The 26,942-nt window shown below is 39.2% G+C and overlaps 1 protein-coding gene across 10 annotated transcripts in view; it reads left to right on the top strand.

Moving 5' to 3' along the window:
- Positions 1–26,942, top strand: part of ANKS1B (ankyrin repeat and sterile alpha motif domain containing 1B) — a 441,931-nt gene that overhangs the window by 365,200 nt on the left and 49,789 nt on the right. For all 10 annotated transcript variants that reach the window (XM_080394136.1, XM_080394134.1, XM_080394135.1 and 7 more), the window contains one exon: positions 23,573–23,680. In XM_080394136.1, coding sequence (XP_080250262.1) covers positions 23,573–23,680 — 108 coding nt within the window. The remainder of the gene's footprint in view (positions 1–23,572; positions 23,681–26,942) is intronic.

Genomic DNA, 26,942 nt, shown 5'->3' with positions numbered 1-26,942 from the left:
CTCAACATGAAACCAAGGGGATATATAAATATATATATATTTCCGTTTTTTCCTTTTTTTTTTTTTTTTTGGCAGTGTAGCAGGGACTTGCTCAGTTGCTAGGTAACAAGGTATTGCTTTATTTGCAGGAGCAGTAGCTGAGTTGATAGAGGAGGCAATGATTTATCCAAAATATATTAATATATACTATGGCAGTAATAATGATTATTGAAATGGATTATTGTTATGTGCTCCGTGCCATGGAAAAAAATATAATCACTTCATTAGAATATTTTCTCTGCTGTGTGTAGAAAACCTGTTTAATTACTAAGAATGTCCAGTTATTTAGTGAAGCAGTAGAATCTGTATCATTTAGTGTCTTAAAATGAGTTACAGAAAAAAATACTCCCAGAAGTAAAGTGTTAATGGAAAAAGGGGATTTATGAGGAGCAGTTATTTCCCTAAATTGTCCATTCATACCTTTTTTTGGCCTTTCACAAACAGACTTGCTTTTCCAGCAGCAATACGTTTTTCTCCAGGGACCAAGACCAAACCTGTCAGTCACCAGGGCAGAAGCTGGCTCCTTCCCAGTGGCAGGCTGCCATCTCAGTTCTGCCTCCAAGACGACCAGCAGGTGGTCTGCAGGCCGCTCCACCGCCTCCTTTCTCATACAAGTCTGGAAATTCAGAATGGTCAGAGTTGCCTTCAGGGCAAATGCTAATGCCACCTGCTTCCACTGCTGGCACTGTGACTGGCTAGGTGGTGCTGGATGCTGTGTCCGTGACCAAAAATGTCACTGCTGTTCATCTTGTTTGGTTTTGCTGTTACTTGGGAGAGGGAAGCATACATAGATAGTCCTAGTGGATTCCCCATCATCTTGATGCTCCTGTTAGGTCAGGTTATTCTTAGCCAGGTAACACCTTCGCCCCTGTCTATCATGTGAGATGTTTTAGCCAGGTCTCACTGCTGTTCGTGGATCCAGGAAGACTACGTTTGAGTGTGTGGAGCAGGATTTCTGTGGTCATGTTGAAGAAGAACAGTTGTTCTTTCAGGATGATGGAAGCCATATTGGCTTAGAAGAAGGTTGTCATCGGTATTAGCCAAATTAACGAATGTTGTATGGCTACATTTTTTAGTATTGTTCAAGTCATCCCTGCCTAAATCGTCGACACCTTTCCTCCTTGCAGGGACTGAAGTTTAATAATACATCACATGTATAATTCTGCTGGTTTTAGAGCAAACATTGACCTTTTCCCCATGTCAGTCTGTTTTTAGCACTTGCAAATCTTTTTAACCCACAAACTCACCTGCTGGACTCAACTTGGTTCTCAGACTTCCACGTATCGCTCCAGAAATTTGCAGTTCACCTCCACTTAGGAGTTATTCCTCATATGGATTTTATAATCCTAGTGGATTTACCTTTCCAAAGGCTATTATCTATAGTCCTGGTCATTCAGTTTGTTTTTTTTTTTTACAGAGGAAGATCCTGCTTTATTTAGGGAGAATTAAAGTGTTTATCAGTCTGTGATGGAGAGCAAGATTCATCTACAAGAAACAGTTGATGGGCAGGCAAGAACAGGAAAATAAAGATGGCAAAGTTGATCTCAGTGTGCCTCACCTGTGCTAACAAACATTTGCAGCTGTGGATAACATTATACTGCTGCTTGAAAACCTATTTGTAGCTTTTATTTTCTATCATACATGATGTTATCCCTTAGACCTCTGATGACTTCTAGCACAGTCATTCACATAGTCAGTTCATAAGTAAATAGCTGCAGGCTTGGTCACTGTTTTAAAGAACTGAAGTATTCCTGATCCTTTGCCTTTCATTTCAGGAAAATAAATGAATTAGATTAAATAAAAAGATAAATAAAAAGAGGCAAAATGGCACTCTCACAGTATCTGGCTTCTTAAAAAGTTGCAGAAAATAAAGAAGAGCCAAAGCACAAGAGAGTTAAAAAGAATAAAAGTTAGAAAGCTATTTCTGTATCTATAAATTTAGAAGATTAAAAGAAATAAAAGGAAAACAGAAAGGACAGATTAGAGAAAATGGGTGCAGCAATAAAAAAAGTGCAGCAATTACGCTTCAGCGTGAGTCAAAAGGACACACAAGGATGGTACTCTTCTGTGAATCATCAAAGGGAAGGTATTTGGAGCCATTGCAGGATGAGGTCTTCAGAATATAAAATTCTGTTGTCTTGACGTTAGAGGAAATAATTTTTTTACATTTTCACATACTATCATGTGCAAGCTGTGCATTAAGGAAGCTTATGCATCCAGGGCCAGTCACAACCTGTCTGCTTATCCTCACCTTCACTTTCAGAACATTCACCTCTTACGACAGCACCTACAGCTGCAGCTTGTTGGTGCTTGGTGTGAAGCTGCCTTGGGTGCTTTATCTTGGCAGTGGGAGCATCCAGAGAGTCCTTGGATCATTATCATCACACAGAGGCATACTAACCTCGGCTATAGGACTCCCTTAACTCCCCAGATATAGTGAGCTTTGTGTACTTCATGTCACGGCTGTTTAAAATTCCTCGGTTGTAACAATCAGATTCAGAGAGGACAACGTTTGCTTGCTTGATGTTTTCATTATATGAACATTCAGGGTCATGACTTGGTTCTTCCCTGAACAGATGATTATCTGTATGACTGTTTTGATAAAAATGCTTTCCTTTTTGGATAAACCATCAAAGAACTGGATTGTTTCTTGTTTCAAAATGCTTTAATATGATTATATGGGTGTGTTATAAGTTTAGAAACCAATCTGATGCTTGCTTGTCCTAAGCAGCAGAGTTCTCTTTCCAATCTCAGTTGAAGGAATCCTGTGTAGAAATTCTGGATGTGCATGCTTAGGTGAGAGAAATCACTGAAGACAGTTGCTTAATTAATCACTGTTCTGACATGAGTGTGGAGTGACATTCACTCTACATGAACATGATGTCATTTATGTGGACACAAATGCACAGCCTAGGTTTGTTTTGCCCAGTTATGTTTATGACTGCTGAAGGACAGAATTGAGTCTAAATTTGGTGTGCTTTAACTTTTCTGTATGTAGCAAAAGAGTATTGAGGGTAGCATGCTCCTCTTATTTTATGAGGAGAACAATTATTAAATAACTGCGGTTATGTTGAAGTTACATAAGGAACAAGATATGAGTGTCTTGCTCTGAACTATTACTATTATTAAAATACATGTATTTTGGAATTTTTGATCACTGATTTACTCCATTAAAGTTCCCTTTGGTGGAATACTTTTTAACCTAAAGAAGTATGGGTTTGCAATTGCAACATCAGTCTTTTGAAATTCCAAATGGATTGGGCATTTGAGCTGGAAGGTTTATTTCAGAGATACTAAGTTCCCACAACTGTCATGAAAGTGAGTAGAGGCAACCCTTGTGATAAATACCCTTATTGTGGTGGGAGTATCATGTCTTGCAGTTCTGGGGCTATGAAAAACTGCAGGTAAGCAAGTAGTAGAGCCATGATGGGAAGCTGGAAATAAATATGGAGGGGAAAGGGGTACAGAGGAGAAGTTTGGTCTGGGTCAAGGGAAGGATTGTGGAGATGTAGGTGAAAATCTGCAGGAAAATTTATTGTTACTTATGCTCCCGGTGGCACATGTCAGTCACCAGATGCTTCTTTAAATAAGTCGCTGTGTGATGAGTGGCATACTGGCTTAAGTAAAAGCACTCGCTGGGTTGCGGGTAGCTTCTCATACTGTTCTCCTCACTGTGCCAAGTGCCCTCTGGTAGTGTGATGTGAGTGATAAGGGCCATGAGCACCGAGCACTCTCGTCTTCTGCCCAGGGGAAAAGTGTATGCCACAGGGTAGCTGGATTTAGCAGAACGTTAGTGTTTGTGGGAAGGGTTTTCTCAGTGTATGTGTTGCTATGTAGTGGGTAGAGAAAGCAAAGGCAGAGAAATACACCTTCCACCCGGAATGGAAGGTAGCAGAGTGGCATGATAGATGGCTGTGTTAAAAATTCACTTTTGCTTTCTCGTCTCCTTTTAATCAGATGTTTTACTGTTTTACAAGGATTAACGTTTGCTAATCCTTGATTGGAAAAAGAGTACATATTTTTATAACGTTTTTTTCCTTTGTATTTGTGATCAGCAAATGCAATGTCACTTACGTAATCATAATAATTTTTCACTTAACCTAGTGGTCTGTGAGAAAGTGTTGTGATTTTCATAGATACTGCCATTAGTTTATGAGAACAAAGATCACTATAAGGAGACATTGTGGAACATCTGATTTCAGGCTTGCAGAGAGTGAAGACTCTGAAACACGTCTTACAGTGCCTGGCCGGACTGCACACAGGGTGGATGTTTTTTATGGCTCTTATTTCACCTGTTCTGGTTGTGTGGATACAGCAAGTAAGGCCAGGATGATTCTGTGAATAAAGCATGGCATTAGGATTTAGGAGAGGGGGGGTTCATTTCTATTAGTATGCCAAGTTTTATCTGCAGCCTTAAGTTTATCGGTTAATCCACATGTACTTCAGGTTTTCATTTGTTAAAAAGGAAATAGGAAAGAGAAAATCAAGTTAGCTGTTTTTTTTTCCTCTCCTGCACTGATAAAAGCATACAGTTATATTGTTCAATAACTCAGGGGCCACACTATCAGCAGTAAAGAATGAAGTGACCACATTGCAACAGGGAAAGCTGAGTCTATATAAAGTTAAACTCGATGCATTAAAACATAGGTTTATAATCTGATGTTTAAACTGTGGTAAGACTCACTGGAGTACAATAAAGCTTGATCATATGCAATGTAGTATAGGGGATTAAATTTCATAATTGCTAATAATAAGTAATCCTTCTGCCTCCAGGGCATATAGAAGGTTGAAAGGCAGCCAAACCACTGCATTTTCATTGTGTCAGTCTCCTTGGCAGTTCTCTATGGAAGCATGTTGATGGGCGGGAGGGAGGTTAGGAAGACCCTGTGGGTATGTATGGCATTATTGTCACGCTCATAAATTACGCAAGTCCTCTGAAAAGTGGGTGCACAGTAGCACATGCTATATCCTCCTGGGACACTTCAACGTGGCATTCTGCTGGCTCAGGGGATTCAGTTATTTGCTGCTCTCTCCCTCTCTTAATTTCATTTGTGAGCTTATTTCACAGGGGTCTATTCTACTCTTAATGCTTCTGCGTAATTTTCCTGAATACTGGAAGTATATAAAAGCAATGAGAAGAGACTAGACCCCTGAGCCTGGACTGTGTTTTCACTGTGCTAAATTCTTGGTTTACCATTTATAAGCTCTCACTCTATAAAACCTGTGCTGCTGCGCTAAGATAAAATGTGTAGGTTTGGATTTCATTTTTCTAAGAAGCAGGATAATAGGCATAGAAATGATGCATACAGCAGCATATCAGAATGGTTCTGTGTTATATTGCTGTATTTGAAAGTAAAGCTAAAAGAACAAGTCTACTCTTCATGTTTCTTTAATCATTTTTTAGCATGCTGTGAAATAAAACATACTCTGTCATGTAATTTTCTTCTTAAATCACGTTCTCAACGCTGTTCTTAATTCTGTAGTGAAGCATGAGCCCATGTACTTTGCTTCCTGCTTTCTGCAGTCCCAAACTCATTTGATGTTCAGTTTACAGCACTTTTTAATATTTCACCTTGCTGGACTGTATCTTCTCTTGTACTTTGGCATAGAGCGGTGGAAGTCCTGGATGCCTGAGATGCAAGGACAAATCTTACCGAATCAGATGCATCAGGTTCCCTCCGCTGCACCATGGGCACTGTTTTTAAGACATGGGCTGCTTTAGCTCTGTTGTAGGGTTCTGCTCTAGTAAAACACAGGTGTTAACAAAGCAGGCTGGAAAGTTTGAGAGTTGACAACATAGGATCAAGAGCAGCCATTAGGAGAAGTTGCTACATCTGATGCATCTTACGCTAGTGTATCACTAACATCAGACCAGCAGATCTGCAGTTCTTGTTTACCACCGACACCAACAGCCTGGGGGGGGGGGGGGGTGGTCCTGTAGGGTTAAGAGGAAGGAGAGACATATCAAAACAGTAGGTTGTGCCCAGCTTGTGTCAGGTCAGCCTTAGTTTTACAGGCTGCATCAGTGGGTTGGGAGGAGAGGATTGGCACCAACGACAGTGTCCTTTACACCTATTCTCAACAGAGTCCTTTACAGAGCACAGCCAGGGAGAAATACTGCCATACAACTTCTCATTAATCTTTGCATGTGGTTTTTGGGTTTAGTAGTTTGATTACAGTTGGGTTGTGTCCAAGCCTTTCTTTGCATCCGATTATAAATTTCTTTTACCTAAGTGAAAATTAGAATCTTTCATGACACGGTGCTGTGAAAAGCTGAAGATACATTGAAGGGTAACAAAGTGCCATGTTCATTTTATCTTAGGGACCACAAGGTAAAAATTGTCAAGTTTTGAAATAAAAGATTTCTCCTAACTACAGGATACATGTTGCCTGCAAGTCTAAGCTGGTGTCTGAAAGGCTGCCTTGCTCGCTTTCGCGTGATAGAAAGGATTCTGCAGGCAGTATTTATAGTAGGGCTGCTCCAGCTTGTGCAGGCTGTTCCTGTGTGTAGAATTTATAAGTTCAGTTGTCCTTTAATTAGCGATTATATAGATGATGAAAAGCTAGTCACCTCAGGGCTTCAAATATCATAGGAAAATTAAGATGCGGAGTTTTCTTGCTCCCCACCCAAAATGATAATTTCAAAGCTTTCTATGCAGTCATGGGGCTTACGCATTTGTCTTCCTAACATAAGCCAAAATTCAAAAGTTTGTGGTTTTGGGAGGAAGATAGACTTTACTGAGACTCATGACGAAATCACATGAGTGAGAGACTATATAAACAGGATCTGCTTACTTTCACCATAAATGTGCCATCTCTGAAATGGAAATAAAAAGAAATCCTAGTATTTTTTTCTAGCTGTGAGAATAAGGAGCTATGAGATCGAATATATTTGTAGGGTAGGTCTGCTGAATAAGAAAATACTATTTTTACACAGCTTTCATTCTAGCATTTCATTTTAACTATGCCCATCCTTTTCAGTTCTGCAATGCAGTGTAATCCCTATTTTATTGGAATACAGCGTGTCCAAGTGAGACACTGGCTTCATTGCAGTCAATGGTATTTTGCCATTGACATCAAGAAAACCAGGTTCCCATTGTTACCAGTAAGTGGTGAATGAAAGAGACTCTTTCACTGGCATTAGATCATTGCAGGCAGGTAATTTATAGACTTGTGGAAAGTATTTTAAATAGTATCAAAACCCTAATGTGTGTATGCTTATTAAGTTATTAAACAGCGTTAAGCTGATATTCAGTGCTCATTCAGAAATTAAAGCTTAGGTTCCTTTGGGAACAAGGGACTTGGACCAAGAACACAACTGTAAATCTACACAAAAGGTAAAATGTTAGCTAGGAAATAAACATGGGCAATTTCAACAGAGAATTCAGGCAGTGAAGCGCCAGATGTCTAGCGCCCTGGTACTTCTGGCAATCTGAGAAGGATTCTTAGTGGGTTCTGCTGCCCCGGACAAGTATATAGGTCCATAGGCAAGAGGAGAGAAAAAAAAAAAACACTAACAAACAAAAATAAAAAAGGCATTTTTATTCTGCTTGGAGGATTTTGTTGTTAATATTTAAGTTAATGAAATGTCTGACCCATTGAATTATTTTTCTAACCATTTATCTAACTTTAAAATGCATGAAAAATTCAATACCCTTAACATAGCAAAAATTATTTAAATATTGTGTGTTCACTGAGTGCATAATAATCTGCAGTGTATAGATAACTTTTCAGTTTGCTGCACAGAGATTTAGCTGTGCAACTTTGAGCTAAGTTAAAATAATGATGTACATTTTCCCATTTAATTTTAGATCCTAGTTTTCAGTATTTGGGTCAGCTCCTTAACTCAGTCCTGCATAAGTCTTGTTGCACAGAGCAGTCAGAACGATGATCAGGTCTTCCATGTTTTCATTTCTTTAAAACACTAAACTGTAAATTGAGTGTTTATATGTAGAAATATAGATGTGTCCAACAACAGTTATTGTCTTGCTATCTGCACAACAAAATTTATGTTTACCCTCTGAAACAAATTATTTTTACTAGTGATTCTTCTGCTGATAAACCTCTGCAGTTTTTTTAACCTTTCAGGAATTAGAGTTTAGAGAGAAAATGGTTGCTTTCTTCTCATCTTAATCTCAGTTGTAAAGTTTAACAGGTTTTGCTATCTCATTTGCCCATGTACCTTCTCTGCCATTGTGAGGAACGTTTTAGCACACTAGCTTGTGCCTGCATTTTTGCTTGCCTTGATTTTGAACTTGAAATAGACAGTGTGAGCCTCTGTGAGCACATCTGAATAAGTAACTCTTCAGTTGCACACCCCAGGAATACAAGGCTTAGCTCCCAGTTTGCTCTGGTGTGGAGCAGTTTGCTGCTAATCAAATCCAGGCCTTGGTGGTCACTGTTCTTCAGGCATGTTGTGGCTAGCGTGATGCCTGCTACCATCTTTGTACACGCAGGTGTGAATGGAAAGCAGCAAAGAAAAATGCCCTGCAGCAGTTTGAGGGTTCCCTTGGACATTTTCCTTTCCAGCTTTCTATTCACGTGTGTGCGTACAAAGACGGTAACACACGTCATGTCTTTTTACATGCCCACATACGCACTTCCGTGTACTTGCACACCAAGTATTTGGAATCTACTCAACGAATCATGCCAATTCAAGTTTTGTTACACTCTCCATTTTATGCCTTAAAACTACACCTTTATGAGGAGGTTTTTCTTGAAGATATGTCAACATGGGGCACTGGAAGGTACTGCTGAGGGATACCAGCCCAGGTCCTGCACACAAAGTGCTATATATTGAGGGCGGTTGTACTATTTATACACGGAAATTCCTCTTGCCCTCAATTTATATTTGATGCAGGCTTTGTTAATACACATTTTTTTATTACACATACAGAGTAAAAATGTGGCTGAAGTAACAAGAATGAGTGACCGCCCTTGCACAAATAGAAGCCTGTATATATATATTTATATGTGAATGTATATACTCAGTACACATCACCTGGCCCTTAATCTTAACAGATGGTATGAAGTGGTGAGCTGCTAGGTAAATATTACCCTTTTCCCTTTCCTGATTTTAGGAGATACATGTGGGGAAAAAAAATTGGCTAGTGTAGGCTTTTGGCTATTTAGTGTCCATTGAAAAATAATTCCATGCAGATCTTATGGTAGACACTCTTCATTGTGCTTGTCAATTGTTTCACAGCTTTACACATTTTAGATGAGATAGCTGGACTATGCTGCTTTAGCATTTAAATGAAGCCAAATTAGTATTCTGTCAGCAAGCAGAAGGGGGTTTTATACTAGAAAGGTGTAGGAGGGAGATGGATAATGACGGATTAAACTTGCTGATACAAACACATGCCATATTTTCTTAAAAATATGAAATTCTGAACCACTGAAGCTTGTAAATTGTGAAAGCTGACCCTAGATGATTTTAGTATATATGCCAATTCCTGGGGGCTTACAGAATTTATTAGCAAAACATTACAATGGTAACATACAGAAGTAATTTTTTATATTTTCCAAGTATTTCTTACATCATGATGCTGTAATCTTTTTCAGTTTAAACAGTAAAAAAAATTTATCCTAGTGAAGAGATTTCATGAGATTTTAAATAGCTAAAAAATAAATGCACAATTAAAAAAAAAATCCGTAGCAGGAGCCCATGTCCATAAAATCACTTCTTTCTTCAAAATATTATGAAATGGCTATTCTGCAGAATGCTTCCTATTGGTAAAACATTTGTTTTCTCTATGAGTTTTATCTCAATAAAGAATTAAACAACCATACTATGCCTGGTGGTATACCAAGTTGTCCTAGGTCACAGCTGATGAGGCGAGCTGCTTGCAGGGCTCCTAGCAGCACCACTTGTACAGAAGACTCACTGTACAGACTACGAAAGAATAGAAACCTATGTGGGTGTTTGTTCTCTTCGTTTCAACGGTATCCTAGAGGTGCAAAATAAGGACAGAGATTGCTGAAGAATGAGGCGGTCTTTTCCTGCAGTCTTGGGTGCTTATCCCATAAATGACATGCATAATAGACATTAAATGTACATTAAAAATGTTTATTACATGGATATTTCACTGCTTATGGAGGAGAGCAGATGCTGTTATATCAAATCTGATTTTATTATCAATCCAACAGCTTCCTTTCCATTTTTCCCCAGGCTTTTTACCTTAGTCATTGGTCAGCAGTTTTTGCTTTTTCTTTTGTTGTCATTTCTTCCTGTCACCTCTGTAGTGGTCAGCTGGACAAGGTGGGAGTATGGTTGCAAATGCAGATTAAATTGCTGAGCTAGGTGGGAGGCAGTAAAGAAATAAAGGGGGCCTGGCGCAAAGCTGCAAGGGGAAAAGCAGTTTGGGGTCTGTTGAGCTGAAAAAAAAAGCTGTGAAGAGAGAGAGAAGGCTGACAGATGAGAGGGAAGAAAGTTGGATTTGCAAAGGAGAAAATAGGAAAGTTACCTGAACAGCCACAACAGACAGACAAAATAATCATTCTGGTTTATCACAAATGTCTTGTGGATATCACCTACTGGTATCTTTCAAATAGTTACCTTTTAATTTTACTGTAAAATGTAAATCCCTCCATTAGCTGTTTCTCATCTGATTACTATAATGACCCGTTTTCTGGTCTTTCTATTCTTCTCCTGTGTTATTCGTCTGCTGAAAATTTCTGGCACTCATTTTCTTTGATAGGTTCCAAATTCCCATTTTACTTTATTATTTCAGGACCTTGCATTGGTTGTATCCGCAGTTAAGAAGTGGATTAATAAAACTTAACATTTGCATTTTGAATTCTCAACAGATGTAATTCCTTGTACAGTTGGGACTTGCTTGTAGCTCGTGGTGTCTCCCACCGTCTTGTTTTATGATTTGCACATGGTGTTTTGTCATTTATTTGTTTTCCCCTTTGCTCCCTGACCATGGATGCGGAGGAATCCTGTGTGAGGTCTTCGTTCGTGCTGGTCTGTAGCACAAATGTAGATTGTCGTTTTATATAGTTGTAGCTCTCTCTGAAGGTGTTTGTTGCTGCCTGTGTGTCCCGGTGACAAAGCATGCAGTGATGCGTTCAGTTTGACCCCCAGCAGCGCTGGTTTGCAGCATTGGGGCTGCGGGAAGCTGCGAGGCAGCTCCGAATGGGAAGGGCACGCCAGGGCGGCAGCGTGTTAAAGCATCCCGCCATGCTTCAAACACGGGGAAATGTGCGTGTTAAAGCATCCCGCCATGCTTCAAACTCCTCCATCCCACAGCCTCCCAGCACGCTGGTTTGGAACTGGCACTTGTGTCAATCCCCAGAGGGCCTGTCAGCAGAGACACATGTTCTGGGAATACATTTCCAAATTTCAGGGTGCTAGTGAGTGCACCATGCTCTGCTCTCTGTTTTCCAAACTGTGATACGGATTTTTTATCTCCTGGGCAGCTCTGAAGCACCAGTACATTTAGTGTTTTCTTTTAAAATGTTTTGTTAACTTCACATATTGTTCTAAATCTTCAAGCATGAAGAATCCGGAGAATTTTTCCTAGTCCATCTGTGCTGCACTTTGATGGGAAAAGCTGACTGCACAGCTCTCATGCTGGTTCTGTCCTCTGGGCCCATGGCCAGGGAGGGCACCCACGTCCTGGGGGCTTGGTGGAACACCAGCACTTGGTAAATTCCTTGTGATAGGTACTAATTCAGAAAAGATCAGCTGTCCCTATCTTGGACCAAATTAGGGTGAAACACAGAAAGTTCCTGAAAATTAAGAAATTGGCTGCAGCTGTGTAAGCCAGTGCTATGTGTTACAGAAATGTAACATTTCAAAAGCATATTTTAACCTTTTCCTTAAGTGTTTTTCTTTCCTACTACTGAAGTAACACAGTCATTTACTTTCGGTTGTGTGCAGAAATTTGGTTTACTGACGCTGTTGTGTATCTGTGAGAAATCTGTTAGATAAGAAAATATGAACGCAAATCATGAATGGAAAATGTCCTATGATTCAAAGGTTCATGTTACAGCAGAAGCAAGTAAGTTTCAATGTCAGTGTTGTTAAAATGAGAAAAGCCTTACGCTTCTCTGCGTCCAGATCTGGATCACAAACACAGGAAGAATAAAAAATCCCCAGATAAACAAGGTGTGTACTTGAATAGTAGAGTTTCTGAAACTTTACTTAATTAACAGGGACTAAATCTAGGCTTACTTATTCATTTGAAAAACCCAAAATGTTAGTTAATTCTTTAGTACAACTCAGAAATACATTTGAAGTTTAAATCAGTCGTGTGAAGATATCCTTAGTGGCTACACTTGAGACCATAGCAAATACATAAGTTACATTATTATCTAGTTGTCCGTAGCAAGAGGGTTTTTTCTTTTGTTATTCATATAAATCTACTCTTCTGATTCATTATTAATCATAGTTCATGTGGTGACTTGGTGTATAAAGTTCATGTCAAGATTTCTTACGTTATAGTGAGTTAATGTGATCTGTACTGCAGTGCATTTTTGTGACAAGATGATGTAGAAACTTATTTGGCTTCACAATAATGCCGCTGGCTATTATGGCTAATACTATAAATTAATAGATATAAATAAATATACATATAAAATAATCTCTTTTCTGCTTTAACATTTCAAGCTCTAACAAAATTAAAGGTCTGCAAACTTGTCGTCCCAAACAAATGTGTGTTTTCATGGCATTATTTCTCATCTGAAGGGTGGTTATTTAATGTTGTAGTAACATTTGTAAAATAGGATTAAAATAGAGTATGATCTTCCTATCGCATAAATGGACAGAATTAGTTATGTAAGATTTAATTGAAGAAATGTGAAAGTTATTTCTTTTGGAAGTACAGATCACATGAAAGAATGGAACGAGCTCTGAGTATATTACTGAGCAGCAGTGCTGGGTGAATAATCTGGGCAGAAGGAGTAGAGCTGCTGGATATGTGACTGACCATCAGTCAACAGCGTAGCACAAAAAAAGACAGTGATATGGTATTGTTGTGCATACTAACAAGAGGAGTGTGTATAAAAACTTGTAGATGTCTGTCCCCTGGTGTGGTTCTCTTAAGTCTCAGATGGGATAATGTGCTTATACATTGGATTCTTTATGTCCGATTGAAACAGATTTAGGAGGGAGAGTTATTCTTGGTAGAAGAGTTTTGCAAAATTGCTTGTATGTTATAAATGACTCGCAAAAGAAGACTTTTTTTCTGGTTTACGTTCTTTATTTTTAAAGCAAAAATGTTATGTGTTTATATTGCTTTTTAGATGAGGGGAAAAGGGATTGTTGGCTTTTTTCTGCTCATGTTGTGCATTAGAAATCATGGCTGTGTCTGAGCTTGTATCCAGTTACCTAGTGTAATGAGCATGTTCCTTCTAGGGGGAACAAGACTGAGAGCATATGTAACTTTCTGCCAACATGTAAGTGGATGTTATAAAGGAGATACTGATGAATTATTTTCATAAATCAGTGAGGACAGAACAAGAGCAAGAGAAGAGGCAATTTAGGTTAAATATTAACAAAATAATAATTCAAGAATCAGAATGGTTGATCATTGGATTAAGGATATTTCCTGAATTGCAATATTTAGAACTATAAAAAGGTGTAACTAGACATTGGGGAGTTTCTTGACGATATTAAGAGTGGTGTGGGAATTACAGATGTGATTCAGGGCCTCTGACTTGTTGTGCCGTGGGGCTGCTGTCCTGCAGTTAGCTGCATCCACAGGTCTGCTAAGTCATTTCAGTTTCATGCAGGTCCAAAAATCCCCTCGTTAATGCTGTGCAAAATAGACTGCCGGTGTTACTGCTGCTGATGGAAAAAGTGGGGAACTAACTCCTTGGCACGATCTTTTCTTCTTTCAACCTTATTGCATGGGTTGGATGGGCCTAAGATAGAGAACAAGAAAAGCAAAGCCTGAGCCATGGCAAATGAGGTTTATCCTCTTTTTGACACTCTGAAGATAACTTTCCTTTTTCAGGAACTTTTGATAAAGCTAAAGAAAAAAAAGAGCGGAAGAGCAGAGGTGAAGAAAACATGCTACACTGCCCTTTACGAGGAGTCCTGTGCAGCCCTTCTCACTGAGAAAATTCAAATAGAATTTATAGCAAGCCTTTCCCATGCTAACCCATTCACTGGTGGGTCTTGCCAGAATGCTTCATTAATAATGCATCATCTGCCCAAACTGTGGAATTCAAAAAGATACACACATCTCTATTCTTTTTAGTTTATAAAATAACTTTTAAGGACAACAAGTTTGAGATTACTAAAGCTTTGCTGGTTTTCACTGTTAATATGAAGTTCAGTTTATCTTTTTTTTAACTATAGTACAAAATCAGCCTCCTGTTTGGAGAGCTCTTCAGTACAGCTTGCCCACTTGCTTTATTCTAATTTGGTTATGTACAAAAATGTTTCTTCCTTAAGACAGACTAATGTTGAATGTTTAATGAAGGAATCTGCATAAGAAGATGCGTACGATCTGAATGGCCTTGTGGTTTCAGTTTTATCTCAAATCATGCAGACAATAATCTTTTATGTCTGAATTTGTCATGTTGCTCAGAGCCACAAGGGAAGAACTTACTTGAGCTGTTGACGGATGAATATTTTTGCCACTTTATTTGTATCCTTTTGTAACCCCACTTTTTGATGGTGTTCCTTCCTGCTCTTACCTCAAGGCATGAAAGAAAAGATATTTTGAGAAATGCTTTTGCTATCCCCTTGCTGCCCCTGGCAGAGTTAATCCAGCCATCCTGCTGTGTTTATAGAGCGTGTTCTCTCCCACCCACAGTGCTTCCTCCTCACAGATTAAGAGTCAAAGTACAGCATGATGCCGGCTCTGCCTATGATGTATGATTCTGCTCTGCCATGGTGGCCATTGCCTTTTTTTAAGATAGTAGTAGCATTGCTACAGTTGTGATGAGATAGAGGATATAAATGAAGCAAGGATATAAGGGAGAGCTAATAGCTTTTTTCAAAGTCATATCATGTAGTTGGAAAATGGACAAGATTTGATGTTCAGAATCTGACAAGCAACATCACAATCCAAACCAAATGTGGGTTAGACAAAATTGCTCTTAATGTATTTTAATTATGCTAATCAATCAGACTACCTGAAAGAAAGCAGTATATTACTATAGCTGCAGTTGAGATTAATTGATAGCTTTTACATATGTAGTAGCTTCTTCCATTTGATGTTAAAGGATGAGATCGCTGAAGGCGGAGGGGGGTGTGAAACCTGGGGAGAGGGACTGATGCCATTTATTTCAAGCCTTGATTTTCTTCTAGAACCTGTAGTAATTGTTTTAATTAGTTTAATTAAATTGTTTAATGAGAAGATTGTAAACCAGGATAGTATAAGATAACGGTGAAAGTAAGTTGATGGAGGATCTTTTCATTTATTATTTTTATGCTATGGTTGTATGTCATGCCATAACCTATACTGAGGTTATCGGTCATTCAAAGTTTATTCTTTTGGGGAGTGCCTTGCTGAAAGAAAATTGATGAAACTGGTCAGGTAGCTGTTGCTGCAGAGCAGGTAGAGCAATGATTGAGGACCCTCTTCACATCACGGTGTATATGTAGGTGCATATTTCCCGTAAAGTAATGAAATTAAGATCTCAATAGAGGTGACATTCCTGGACAGCATAACACATGGTACCCAAAATAGAGTCAACAGCCCCTATATACTAGCACATCACAAAATGTGTTTTACTTCATCCCGTGGGCCACACGCTGACAAATAAAGCAGTGTGGCTGAGGCTGAGCAGCCACGCTGCAGTAGGGTGAATCCGTAGCAATTACTGGTAAGACAGAAAAAGTTACGAGAAGAAATATACCTTTCATAAAATGGCTACTCTGTCTGTGACAGGTTTTTTGCAGTCCTCAGGGAGAAAATGGCAGACATCTGATAGACAAACTAGAAAACTAAATTTAGTAACTGCTGAATACTAAAAAGCATAGGCTCATAGATGGTGGTTTCTGTTAAAATGCTGGCTTTAGGGTTCTTTACAGATTTTTATTTTTTAAAATATTTTGGTTTTTTGCTAATTGCCCTCTTTTTTTTTTTTGGGGGGGGGGTGGTATGTGAAAGAAGCTCCAGTTTCACTATGGGGGGTGCATTCCATGTTTGGCTTGTACCACTGTAAGCAAAGGCAGCTGCTGAAAATGAGATTTACACCCCTCCCTCTTCCCTCCATCCTTGGTTGTACTTTCCTGCCCATTTGCTGGTGCCAGTGTTAGTTTTTCTGTGGTCAGGTCAGGAAGTAGGTGAGGAGCTGGCAGTGTAGAGAACTGCTCCCTGCCCACCTCCTAGGTCCATTTTTAAGGGGATCCCTGGAGTGAGACCCCTGGGAGGTTGCTCTGCCGCAGCTGCTCCCACTGTGCACCCCAGCACCCCTTCTGCTGGACTGAACCCTGGTATTTTTTTCTGCAGATCTTATTTCTCTAAGGAAGTATTTTCATGCAGTTTGGCAAGACTTATAGGACAATTTACCTGTACTTGGCAGCGAATTGGGATGGGTTGTGTTCTTAGCATTATGCTATCAGTTCATACTAGTAGAGCATTGACATTGCCAGCGATGGCTCTTGTATCAAAGGCTACAAACACTTTTCACTTTTTATCTTTACAATACTTTTACAGCTCTTTCCTTTAAAAAGTGGATAAATATTAATGCTAGCAGTGGAACAATAATGCATGATCAAGTCTGTAACTCTGGGATATTTAATACTTTAGGGGATAAGCGTATTTTGGATTGCTGTGTGTGGTGGTCTGTGAAAACTGCTCCATAGCACAGCCTGAATGCAAGCCATGGGCAGCCTCTGTGCATAGATTTGGCTTGAACTGGATATTCAAGGGTGGAGCCCATGCTTTAAATGTGGACATTTTGCAATACAGAAAAACAATTTTACTAAACTGGAAATACTTTAATGCAATAATAGGTTTTCTTGCATACAGCTGGTAACTTGCAAATACACTAGGAAACTGAATGTGTTCTGAATAACATCTCTTAACCACATTTGTTCTGATCCTTAATCCAGGTTCTCCTGTCCGATATTTAGCTTTTCTTTGTGTATGTTGAAGACATTCCATCTGCAGTCATTGTGTATCTGAAAGATGTTGATGATGTAAAAAAAAAAATGCATAGAAGGACCTCCATTAAATTTTAGTATTAGAAGGAGATATTTTAACACCATCTTAGGTTTTTCATTACTTTTATTGGCATTTTTATCAGACAATATAATTGCATGATATCTAAATAAACAATTAATTTTCAATTCTGGTATATTAATGTCTGTATCATTAACAGATTTCATTCTCATACTACAGAGCTTACATTTTAATGACTGCATTGGTTATAACTATGAGCTAAAGCAATCTGCATTTTTACTCCAAGCAGCAAATGACTGTTTGCTGCTTCTGTTATTATGAAAACATTCATTACTGTATGTTTTTAGAAGGCTTTAAAAAAAAAGCTATTTATTTAGTAGGCAAATGTCCTGTTCTTTAAAAGGGCTTCAGTGTGTGGTTTTTTTTTTTTTTCTTTGGCTTGGAATTAAGTCTGTGATGAAATTGAAACAAGATCAGAAGGATCGGTTTTAAAGCTGTTAAAATTTTCTATAGAGATTTGTATTTTATCTCCTATTTCTCGTTACACTACCTTTATTTCATACTTGTGTACATCTAATGTGCTTTGCTGATAATTGTATACTAAAAATAGATAAATTATTAGCTCGTTATGAAAAGTGTTGTAGTACCAATAACTTCAATTATAATTTATCTGCTATGTAAGTTATCCTGCAAAATATTGTGGGATAACACATTGGTATTGCAATTGTTCTTGTAGTACTACATGATTAACATTGAAGACCTCAAGGAGGTTGGCTGGGAATAATACTCCTGGTCTCTGACCACACATTTTCCAAATCTGATCTAAATCAGTGCCTGGACCTGTCATTAGCTCCACACAGAGGTGGAGATGAAAGTCACCAGTGGAAAGAACAGTCTTAAGAAGTCCATCCTCCAGTACTCGATTTGGGAATGTATTCCACCGTTCAAACTGTCCAATATTTTTTCCACTTACTGCCTGTGAAAAATAGAAGGAATAATTTCACTTTTTGTACAGACCTGCTTAGTGCTTGCTGTTTTTCACATGAATAATATTTTCAGCCTTGTCTAGTAGAAAAGGTAATCATTATTGTAATAACCTTTGTGTTTGTATGTATAATGGACTTTTAGGATTTCTGATCTATGGGGTTTTGAGCCTCATGTAATAAAAATGCACATATGTAATATTTTTCATTACATCTGAGGCTTGCAAAGTCATTAAACTGTGACTATTTTTTAAAAAAGGCCATAAATTTAACTTCTTTTTTATTAAAAAATTGCTTTTAAAAAGCAGTTCAGCATGTAGCCTGAGGAGCATGTATCCGCAGGAGGTAAAGTGGCCAGGTCTCAGTATTGGCCAGGTCTTGCTTCACTGTATTTTCCTGATTTTTATTAATGAAAAATTAACGAGTATTTTTCCACTGAAATATTGAGGGTTATTGATTACAAGCACAAAATTACTATTATTTTCTTTTATCTTTAGTACAGCCAGAAGTACTCATGCCTGGTATTTTCAGCCAGCCATTTCTTAAACTAATGAGAATTTGAAAAACAGTTTAATGACAGAAATAGCTTGTCTGGCGAAGTCAGGACAAAACTTCCAGCATTCTCGGCAGTACCAAAGGCTGCCCTGAGAACTTCTGCAAAAAATGATAAATTCTCACCCACCCGCGTCTGACCTGGGATGGCAGCAGCAGAACAGCATTGTAACACCGCTGCTCTGGCAGCAGGTGATGTGCAGCCATGCATCTCAGATGGGTGTAACAGCCTGGGGGCCAAAATTACCTTTACTTGGAAAAGACTTTCGGCCTTTGGCTTCTCAGTACCATTAAACTGGAGATCTGCAACTAAATTATATATTGGAGGGGGGGCGGGGCAAAAACCCCTCAGTTCTTCTTGATAATGTATAGAAATGGGACTTAACTAGGCAGCCATCTGTCTTTGTGAAATGCTGTCACCAAGACAACTGACATCTGTTTCCAGTTCGGTAATTAATTCAGGGGGATAATGGTGCATATTTCATATCATCATACTATGAAAACTTAAGTCTCTTACAAGTGTCTTCAAAGGTGTAAGAAACAATTGCTTCCACTGCAGGTGTTGAAACCAGAGAAGTCACGCATCTAGCAGAGGTGCTTCAGAGCCTCCTGGTCTCCACATGCCCGTGCTTTGCTGGGCAGTCAGGGCTCTACAGGAAAAGCCCTGCACTGTTAAAAATAGCAAGGGTTTGCGATAATTTAGGGTAGGGAGGAATCAGCAACTGTAATCAGGATGAGAAAGAGCATAAAATATCCCTATGTGAAAAATGCAACAGTTTAATGTAGGTGGGACTGGATTTGGCCGTGTCTGGTATTGGTAGACCACCAGTCATTCAATATCACAGCTGACGCAGGCATATTTATCTTTCAAAATACACCAGTTACTACACTGTGTAATCTTGGTCAGTATGTGGGGTATGGGGGGGGGTTGCCCTTTTTTTGGATAGTCTTTTGGTTGTTTTATTTGTTTAACTGTTAATCACTGACGGCAGTTCTGTATTTAGCGTTTGTAAAATTTTGAACAGTTGTCCATGCTGAGGATTTGTATAGCAAGTGTATTTAAACCTTTTCCAAATTTTCAGTTAAACCAGTCATGGTGATCAGATGAGCTGTACTGGTTGGGCTGGGCTCACTTTCTGGGTGTTCTGGGCACTGTTGTGTTTTAGGATTAGCCCTGTGGGGTGGCATTGCGGCAGGAAAGTGGTAATAATCAATTCATCCATCACCTGCAATTCCAGACAGCCTGGAGTTTATTCCAGTACGACTAGCAGTGAAATGGTTAATAAAATTGAATTTAGTTAGCATTTGTGGCCGTTCAGAAATACGAAGATCACACCTTGTTGGCTTGCATTTACCATCTTTTCTTCTTAAATTCTGCAGTGTCTGATGCTGCTACCAGAGAATCACTAGTACTATTCTGATCACTTTGGTCTTTCACTTTGTAGCTAGTTCCTAGTGTCTGATTGCTGCTACACATTTAGTCCAGACCGCATGTGCTATTATGGTACTAATTTTAGCCCATACAGTAACTTTTCAGATTATTCCAAAAGAAAGGGAATTGATTACTTGAATTTCAAGAATCTTTATAATACTCATTTTAAAAAAAGGAAAAATGGAATAATTATAAAAATACAGTATTGAATCATATTGTTCAATCAGAATAACAGATCAGGCAGAAGAATGTTGCAGAAATAATGCTCAGTTTTAGATTGAGAAATTTGTTAATTTCAGCATCTGCACATACACAGTCATCGGGGAGTTATTGGGCTACATGTGTTTGTTTTTTAAAACATCTGTCAACTAAGTCAGAAATGTAAATGCAAAGTGTTACATTGGTTACATTGGTGGGTTTCTTACATTTCCTAGTGGAATTTCATTTTGTGTTGGAGACTACAGAGGTAAAAACAAGGTTAAATTTGTGTGCACGTATAATTTCTTCAGACAAATGACTTGCGCCATTCTCTTTTAATTGTGTTACAGCTTCAAATATAAGCAAATGTATGAGATGGAGTTGTACTATTTTTGTCTCAGATATCCTGATGGTGGTGTGGAAAGATGCATGTTATATACATGCTTTTTTTTTTTTTTGCTTTTTTTTTTTCCCCCAGTAATGAAGTAATAGGCTGTGGAGGGCCTTAAGTTACTCTGGACAGTTTCGTGACACGTTGTAGCTGATTCCTGCAGTCACGCTGCAAAGCTCATTTCATTGTCGTATATGAAGTAAGCGACAATCCACTTGACAAAATGCTTCACTGTATAGCACTTAGGTGCATTGTATTGACTGTCCCTGCAGTTCAGTGTCACTGTGTTCACTGTTACCTGATATATGGAAAATATTCATGGGGAACTAACTTTTGGCTAAATAAGTGTAAGATTGTTATCTGATACACAACATTAACATATTTCTAAGATACTGCTTTAGGCAAATTTGCCATTGCACACTGTTGACCTATATTTGTGATATTTGACATTTTTGATAGGTACTGTCAAGGATAATCTATCACAGAACAAGCTTTCAGAGTTTTAGGGTGTGTGTTAAACTCTCGTAAATCAGATAGTGTTTCAGAAAATGGTATTTTATATTTATAAGTCGAGTAACAGTTTTTCCAAGTAAGAAAATTACTAGGGAGTCCATTTCCAGAAAAATGCAGCTGTCTTCAGTTAACAGAGTATGTGGTCCGAATAAGATTGGGTTACAGCTGCCTACTGGCTGAGGACCATACATTTCCATGGGTTTCATCCTTAAATCCCTACATACTTCAGCTTTGGTGTGACCACCATTTTAATGGAGAAACAAAATGTGGAATAAGCTTAGCAGAGTTTATGGTGTTTAAAGATCTGTATTGAATTCAAATTGAGCACAGTTTTTGAAATAATATAACCATTTATACCTGTCTGCTCATCTCTTATGTGTGAAGTCCCTCAAGACTCATGTCCTTTTCTCTCCTGTTGTTCAACAGCTCTGTGAAGTCAAAGAGAATTGCTTTGTGTGGTTTGTTATAGCTAATAAGTCAGTCAGAGCACTGAGGACCTCGAAACAACCCAAGAAATATAGTTTGACTCAAAAATCTCAGGGTAAATGCTCTTGATTATGGGGAAGCATTATGAAAAAAGCAAGTTCACTGAAGTGCGTTACCTGAGTAATACTTAAAGCAGCTGTAGTGCGTTCACATTTCATATAGTTAAATACAGAGATAAACAGTGCACCCTTCTGTTTAACATTCAATGTAAACTGAATACATAACTAAGTCTTCTGCATGCCTCTGGCATTTTTGTGTGTGCTGTGCTATCTCAGCTTCACTCGTGCTTCACCAGATTTAGACTAATAGGGTAGCACATAGCAGGCTTGTGGGACTCTGCAGCTTGGAGCTGCGTGGAGCGGCAGGGGCTGCAGCACCCTGAGAGCTGCCTCGCAGAGGAAGCCCTTGATCTGTTTCATGTCATAGCCCATCGATTTGTAGATCCGGGCAAACAAGATGTTCTTGATGTTCCACAATATCAGATGTCCAACAGAGGACGTGTGGACAAATTCACATGCCCATGGATAGCAGGCAGGAGGTGACCCACCAGAATGATGACGGTGGATTGCTGTGCCGTATCCCAAGATACTGGATCTAAGAGATGTTGTAGGGGAGTTGATGGGGTTTGGGTTTTGTTTGGTTTGTTCTCATGAATGGTAGCTCTTAGTGGTACTGCTTAAACTGAAGTAGCTGATCACTTAGGAGGTAGAATTTTCAGGGTTTTTGGGGGACTATTACTTTTCCTAGGTTGAGTGAGAAATTCCTCTCGACTGAAGGGTGTTGACATGTGGTGGTCCTAAATATAGTGGGAAACACTGTCTCCTGAGAGGGAATGGCGGCAGCTCTGGTATATGAAACTATATATACATTCTGGAAGAGTTACGTGAGGACACTGCTGATTGCAGAGCAGAGGCTTGCTTCCACAGTTAGGGCTGTGTTACACTCTGAAGTCATTGTAGCCATTAAAGAATAGCCTCAAAATAAGACCTTTTTTTTTTTTTTTTTTTTTTTTTTTTTTCCCCTCCACTAATGCTCAAGTTTCCAACTTGCTGCTTCGCCTGCTCTGTTTTCCTGAGGGCAGCGGTGGTTGTGTATGTGGCAGGAACACAGATAGATACGAGTAGGGAGTAGTTGCAGTAAATTTGGAACACCTTTTTGGCAGTATTATTGGAGTTTGGGCAAGGACCAGGTATTTGAACCTATACGCTGTTGGTCACATCTGTGTGCAACAGAGGATATATCCACTGTATTTGATACAAGTAATAGGCCTCCAGGACAAAGTCTGTCCATCCTGTGTTTCTTACGCAAGGATGAATCTACATGATAATGCAAACTGTATGAGGCATTTGGAGATCACCTGTGGGATGACGAATAGATTTAAAAGTGGTATTTATTCATTGTGTAGTTCCTTTCCTCCCTTTTTGCCACACACACACACACACACCCTCAAGCATTCCCTGGCTGCTCTTTACTCTCTTCCTCATCCATTCCATGAATCCCTTTAATCCACATCACTTACTGTTTGCCTGCACCTCTACGTTTCCTTCTCCAGTCTTCTCCTCCCCTTCCTTGTTTTCACCCCCACTCTGCTGCCCTCTCTTCCTGTTTCATTTTCCTTTTCTCCTTACTCATTTATAAGCCTTTTTTCCCCCCTCACATGTATACCTGCTTCAGTTTCTTCCTTCATTTTACAGGGGGTTTCCTGTTTGATCCCACCTCTCATTTTCTCTGCTGATTGTTTGCCTCGCACTGTTCTCTACCTGCTTAACGCACCTAGTGGGCTAACTTGTTAAAACGTTTAAAGAGAAAATGGCTTCGCTCTGAATGGGTTTTCATTTAATGATTGCAATGTGTTCTTTTCAGTTAGGCATTTTTGTTATTATTTCAGGTCTTAAAAATCAGCTTGATTGGCCACCGGAAGCGCGTTCTGGCCTCTTTGGGAGACAGGCTTCACGAAGATCCTCCTCAGAAACCACCTCGGTCAATAACCCTCAGGGTGAGTCCCCATGAAAATTTGTTTGTGTTTCTCAGAAAGGCAGCAAGTGTTTTATAACATCCACATGAAAACAACAGCCGTTTCAAGTGGGGTTCAACTTACCTCACTTTAGAAGTTTACAGTGTGGATGCCCTAGGCTGACCTGCTCAGTCACACCTCCCCGTATAGTCAGCGGAGATGAATGGACATTTTTACAGGATGATTCATCTGACCTGTTTCAGATGTCTACCTTAGGATGAGATAAGTAATATCTTAGAAGTACCAGCTTATCTTCTTTGCTTAAGAAACTAGCTCAGGACCAGGTGTGTACAAACTGCACCTCTACCATTTGCCCCCAGGAGTCCCAGCCCAGCTGATCAATATTGCGAAAGGAGAGTTACCATTTTCCTTTCATGTTTTCAAATGCTTGCACTTACTTTTCAGACATATGCTTTATGCTTTCTTCAAGGAAAGCCTCTTGAAATTGCGAGATATAAATGCCATTAAGATGTTAGTGTCTCTCAAAAACTTTTGTCCTGTTTATAATTTTCATTGTATTCCCTCTTTCACAAACCTTGTTGCAATGTCCCTGGGTTTTTTGTGCACTTGGCCAGATTTAATCTCCTCTCATTTCAGCACCTTCACTTGGTTTCCCCGATCCAATGCCTTTGCTCCCTTGCACTCTGTTACCCTTATCGAGTTGTGATCTGATGACCCGTTCCTGCTGTGTTCTCTCCAAGGGAGTTCATATCAAGACTTTTGATATTTTAGGTCACACCTTTTGCATTTGATTGGATCTGGTTATTTTCATGGGACTGCATTTCTGACTGGAGTATCATTTGGGACTAAATTTTCAAATGTCAGAGAGTGTCTGTGCTCCCAAGTTAGATTTCCTGGTGTAAAAAGAAATAGAGAAAGACAGAATGAGGGCTTATTTTTGCATACACCTAAAATTTCTGTGACCAGCCTGTTTTCACCCTGCTTATTCTCAGATACCACGTATAGACATTTTAGTTCCCCTCCTCCAATTCAACCTATTCCTAATGACATGTTGGAAAAGGTCTCACAAGTCTCTAACATCCTGCTCTAAGGCACATTGTGCAAACATGGGGATATTTTTCTTGTATTTTATTTTTTATGTATTATGTGAATGATTCCTGATACATGGCAGGTGTTAGAACACTCCCAGGAAAGAGGAATCATTTGAAAGTCACACATTTTTTCTCAATACTTTCAGTGAGTTGAACTGGGGAATTAGTTCCTCTTCAGAGGGTGGAAAATTTGCCTTAGCCCATGGTATTGGTTAGGACTGCATATTCTCAGTTAATACTGTAAAGAAAGCTGGATGTCCTCCATCTGTAGTCAAAATGATAAAAAGTAGTCTGCTGCTCCACAGCTAGGTCTACGGATGTGGGCAAGTGCTAAGTGTCATTCATCACCTCATGGTATTGGAGTCTTCACAGAGAATCCCGTAGAGGAGGACATGAGTTTGGATTAAGGTTTTGCTTCTCATCAACTGCTACTATGCCATTTCACATGAAATGAAGACATAGTATTTAGTCTGTAGTTTGCAATAGTTTTTAGCTTGAAAATTGATTTAAATAAATCGCTGCTACTGGAAGATCAATTTAAATAGAATCATGGAATGGTTCGAGTTGGAAGGGACCTTAAAGATCTTCTAGTTCCAACCCACCTGCCATGGGCAAGGATGGCTTCCACTAGGCCAGGTTGCTCTGGCTCAGTAGAAAAGGTAGCTTGTTGTTTAAAGAGTCTACTTTTAAGGTCTGAAGGTCAACCTAAGCATGGTTAGCACTTCATCTTTTTCAACTCTTTTTGTATTAGCCTTTAACCATTTTTTCCCTCTGAAATATTTTAAATACTGGAGGGGAAAAAAAGCAACAAACATTAAAAATATCCACAAAATAAGTTACTGCCGTAGTAACTGTGTACTAAGGAAAAGTTATTTTGATTTCAAAGTCAAAAAACTTCAAAGTTAGAAAATGCTTGATCTCAGGTTACTGCTGTAATCTTGCTTTCCTTCCTTGACTGCATTACAATCTTTAATTAGGGGACCAGTTTCCATGTTAGTCATGGAACCCCCATCCTGACCTGGTCAGCACGGGAGGCTGGAATTTAAACTGAAGGAACAAGTTTAGGCTGAAAATTTGGAGAAGCAGTGCTACAATAGCAATGACAGTTTAACACAAGAATTAAATCACTGGAGAGAATTCCTCGTTTTAGGAACTGGTTAGACAAACATCTGTGGGACATGAGACGTACCTAGGCAGCCCGGGGAAGGATCTCTTAAGCTCCCTTCCAGCACTGACCTGCATGTGGTTCCGGCTTTATGCGACCGGCAGGACTGAGAGGTAGGGATGAAGCAAATTCCAATAGTGAAATATATGATCAGATGTCCCTGCAGGGCATGTATCCATGGATCCACAACAGGGTGGAAACATGATACGAATGCCTTGTGACTAACAGTAGCACGGTACTGAGGCCATGGTAGCACCTGCACAAGCATCCGTGGCTGGTCTGCAGGTTTATTAGGGAGATCAGAAAGTAGGTATGGAGTTAGGAAGAGGAAGGAAGGAAGAATGGGAGAAAGATTCATGATTAAGGGAATAGCTGTAGCTATGAAAATACAGATTTATACCTGCTTTTGCCACAAAGCCCTTGGATAACACTTGGTAAGTTATTTAGGCAATTGCCTCATAAACAGTCACTAATTGTACGTTACCGACATTCTGCGTATTTGGCTGGAGTCTGGAGTCTGATTTATCCATGGGCTGAGCACACACTGCTGCAAATTAGATCAATAGATGTGGAGTTTTGAATATAAGCACTTACAAAATCGGTAATAGAAATTGTAATTGGACGGCCAAAGTGACTGATATTTTTTAACCTTTGTCTGTTTGCCTCAGGTCCCCCACACTAAAGTAGCGATTATAAAATGCCAGAAGTCACAGGGTGTGGTGAAAATGAATTGATTGACATTTGTAAAGCACATGAGTGTCATGAAAATGACGATATTAGTCATCCTATCTTCAGAGCAGGATTTGAATAGAGTTTAGGGAAGTGGCTTGGGGCCACAAAACAAGGTGAGAATAAAATACTGACTACACAATAACTGGTGATAACACAGTGCTGAGTATATGACAACATGCTGCACAGTTGAAGATCCATCTGTGCCGTGAAGAACAACTTTGAGAAAACAGTGTAGAATCATGCAATTACATACTATTCCATAATGCAGAGGCACCATATTTCTTTTATTTCTTGA

This window comes from Falco punctatus, assembly GCF_963210335.1.
Source record: "Falco punctatus genome assembly, chromosome: 6".
NCBI lineage: Eukaryota > Metazoa > Chordata > Aves > Falconiformes > Falconidae > Falco > Falco punctatus.
This window is presented reverse-complemented; position numbering and strand designations above follow the sequence as displayed.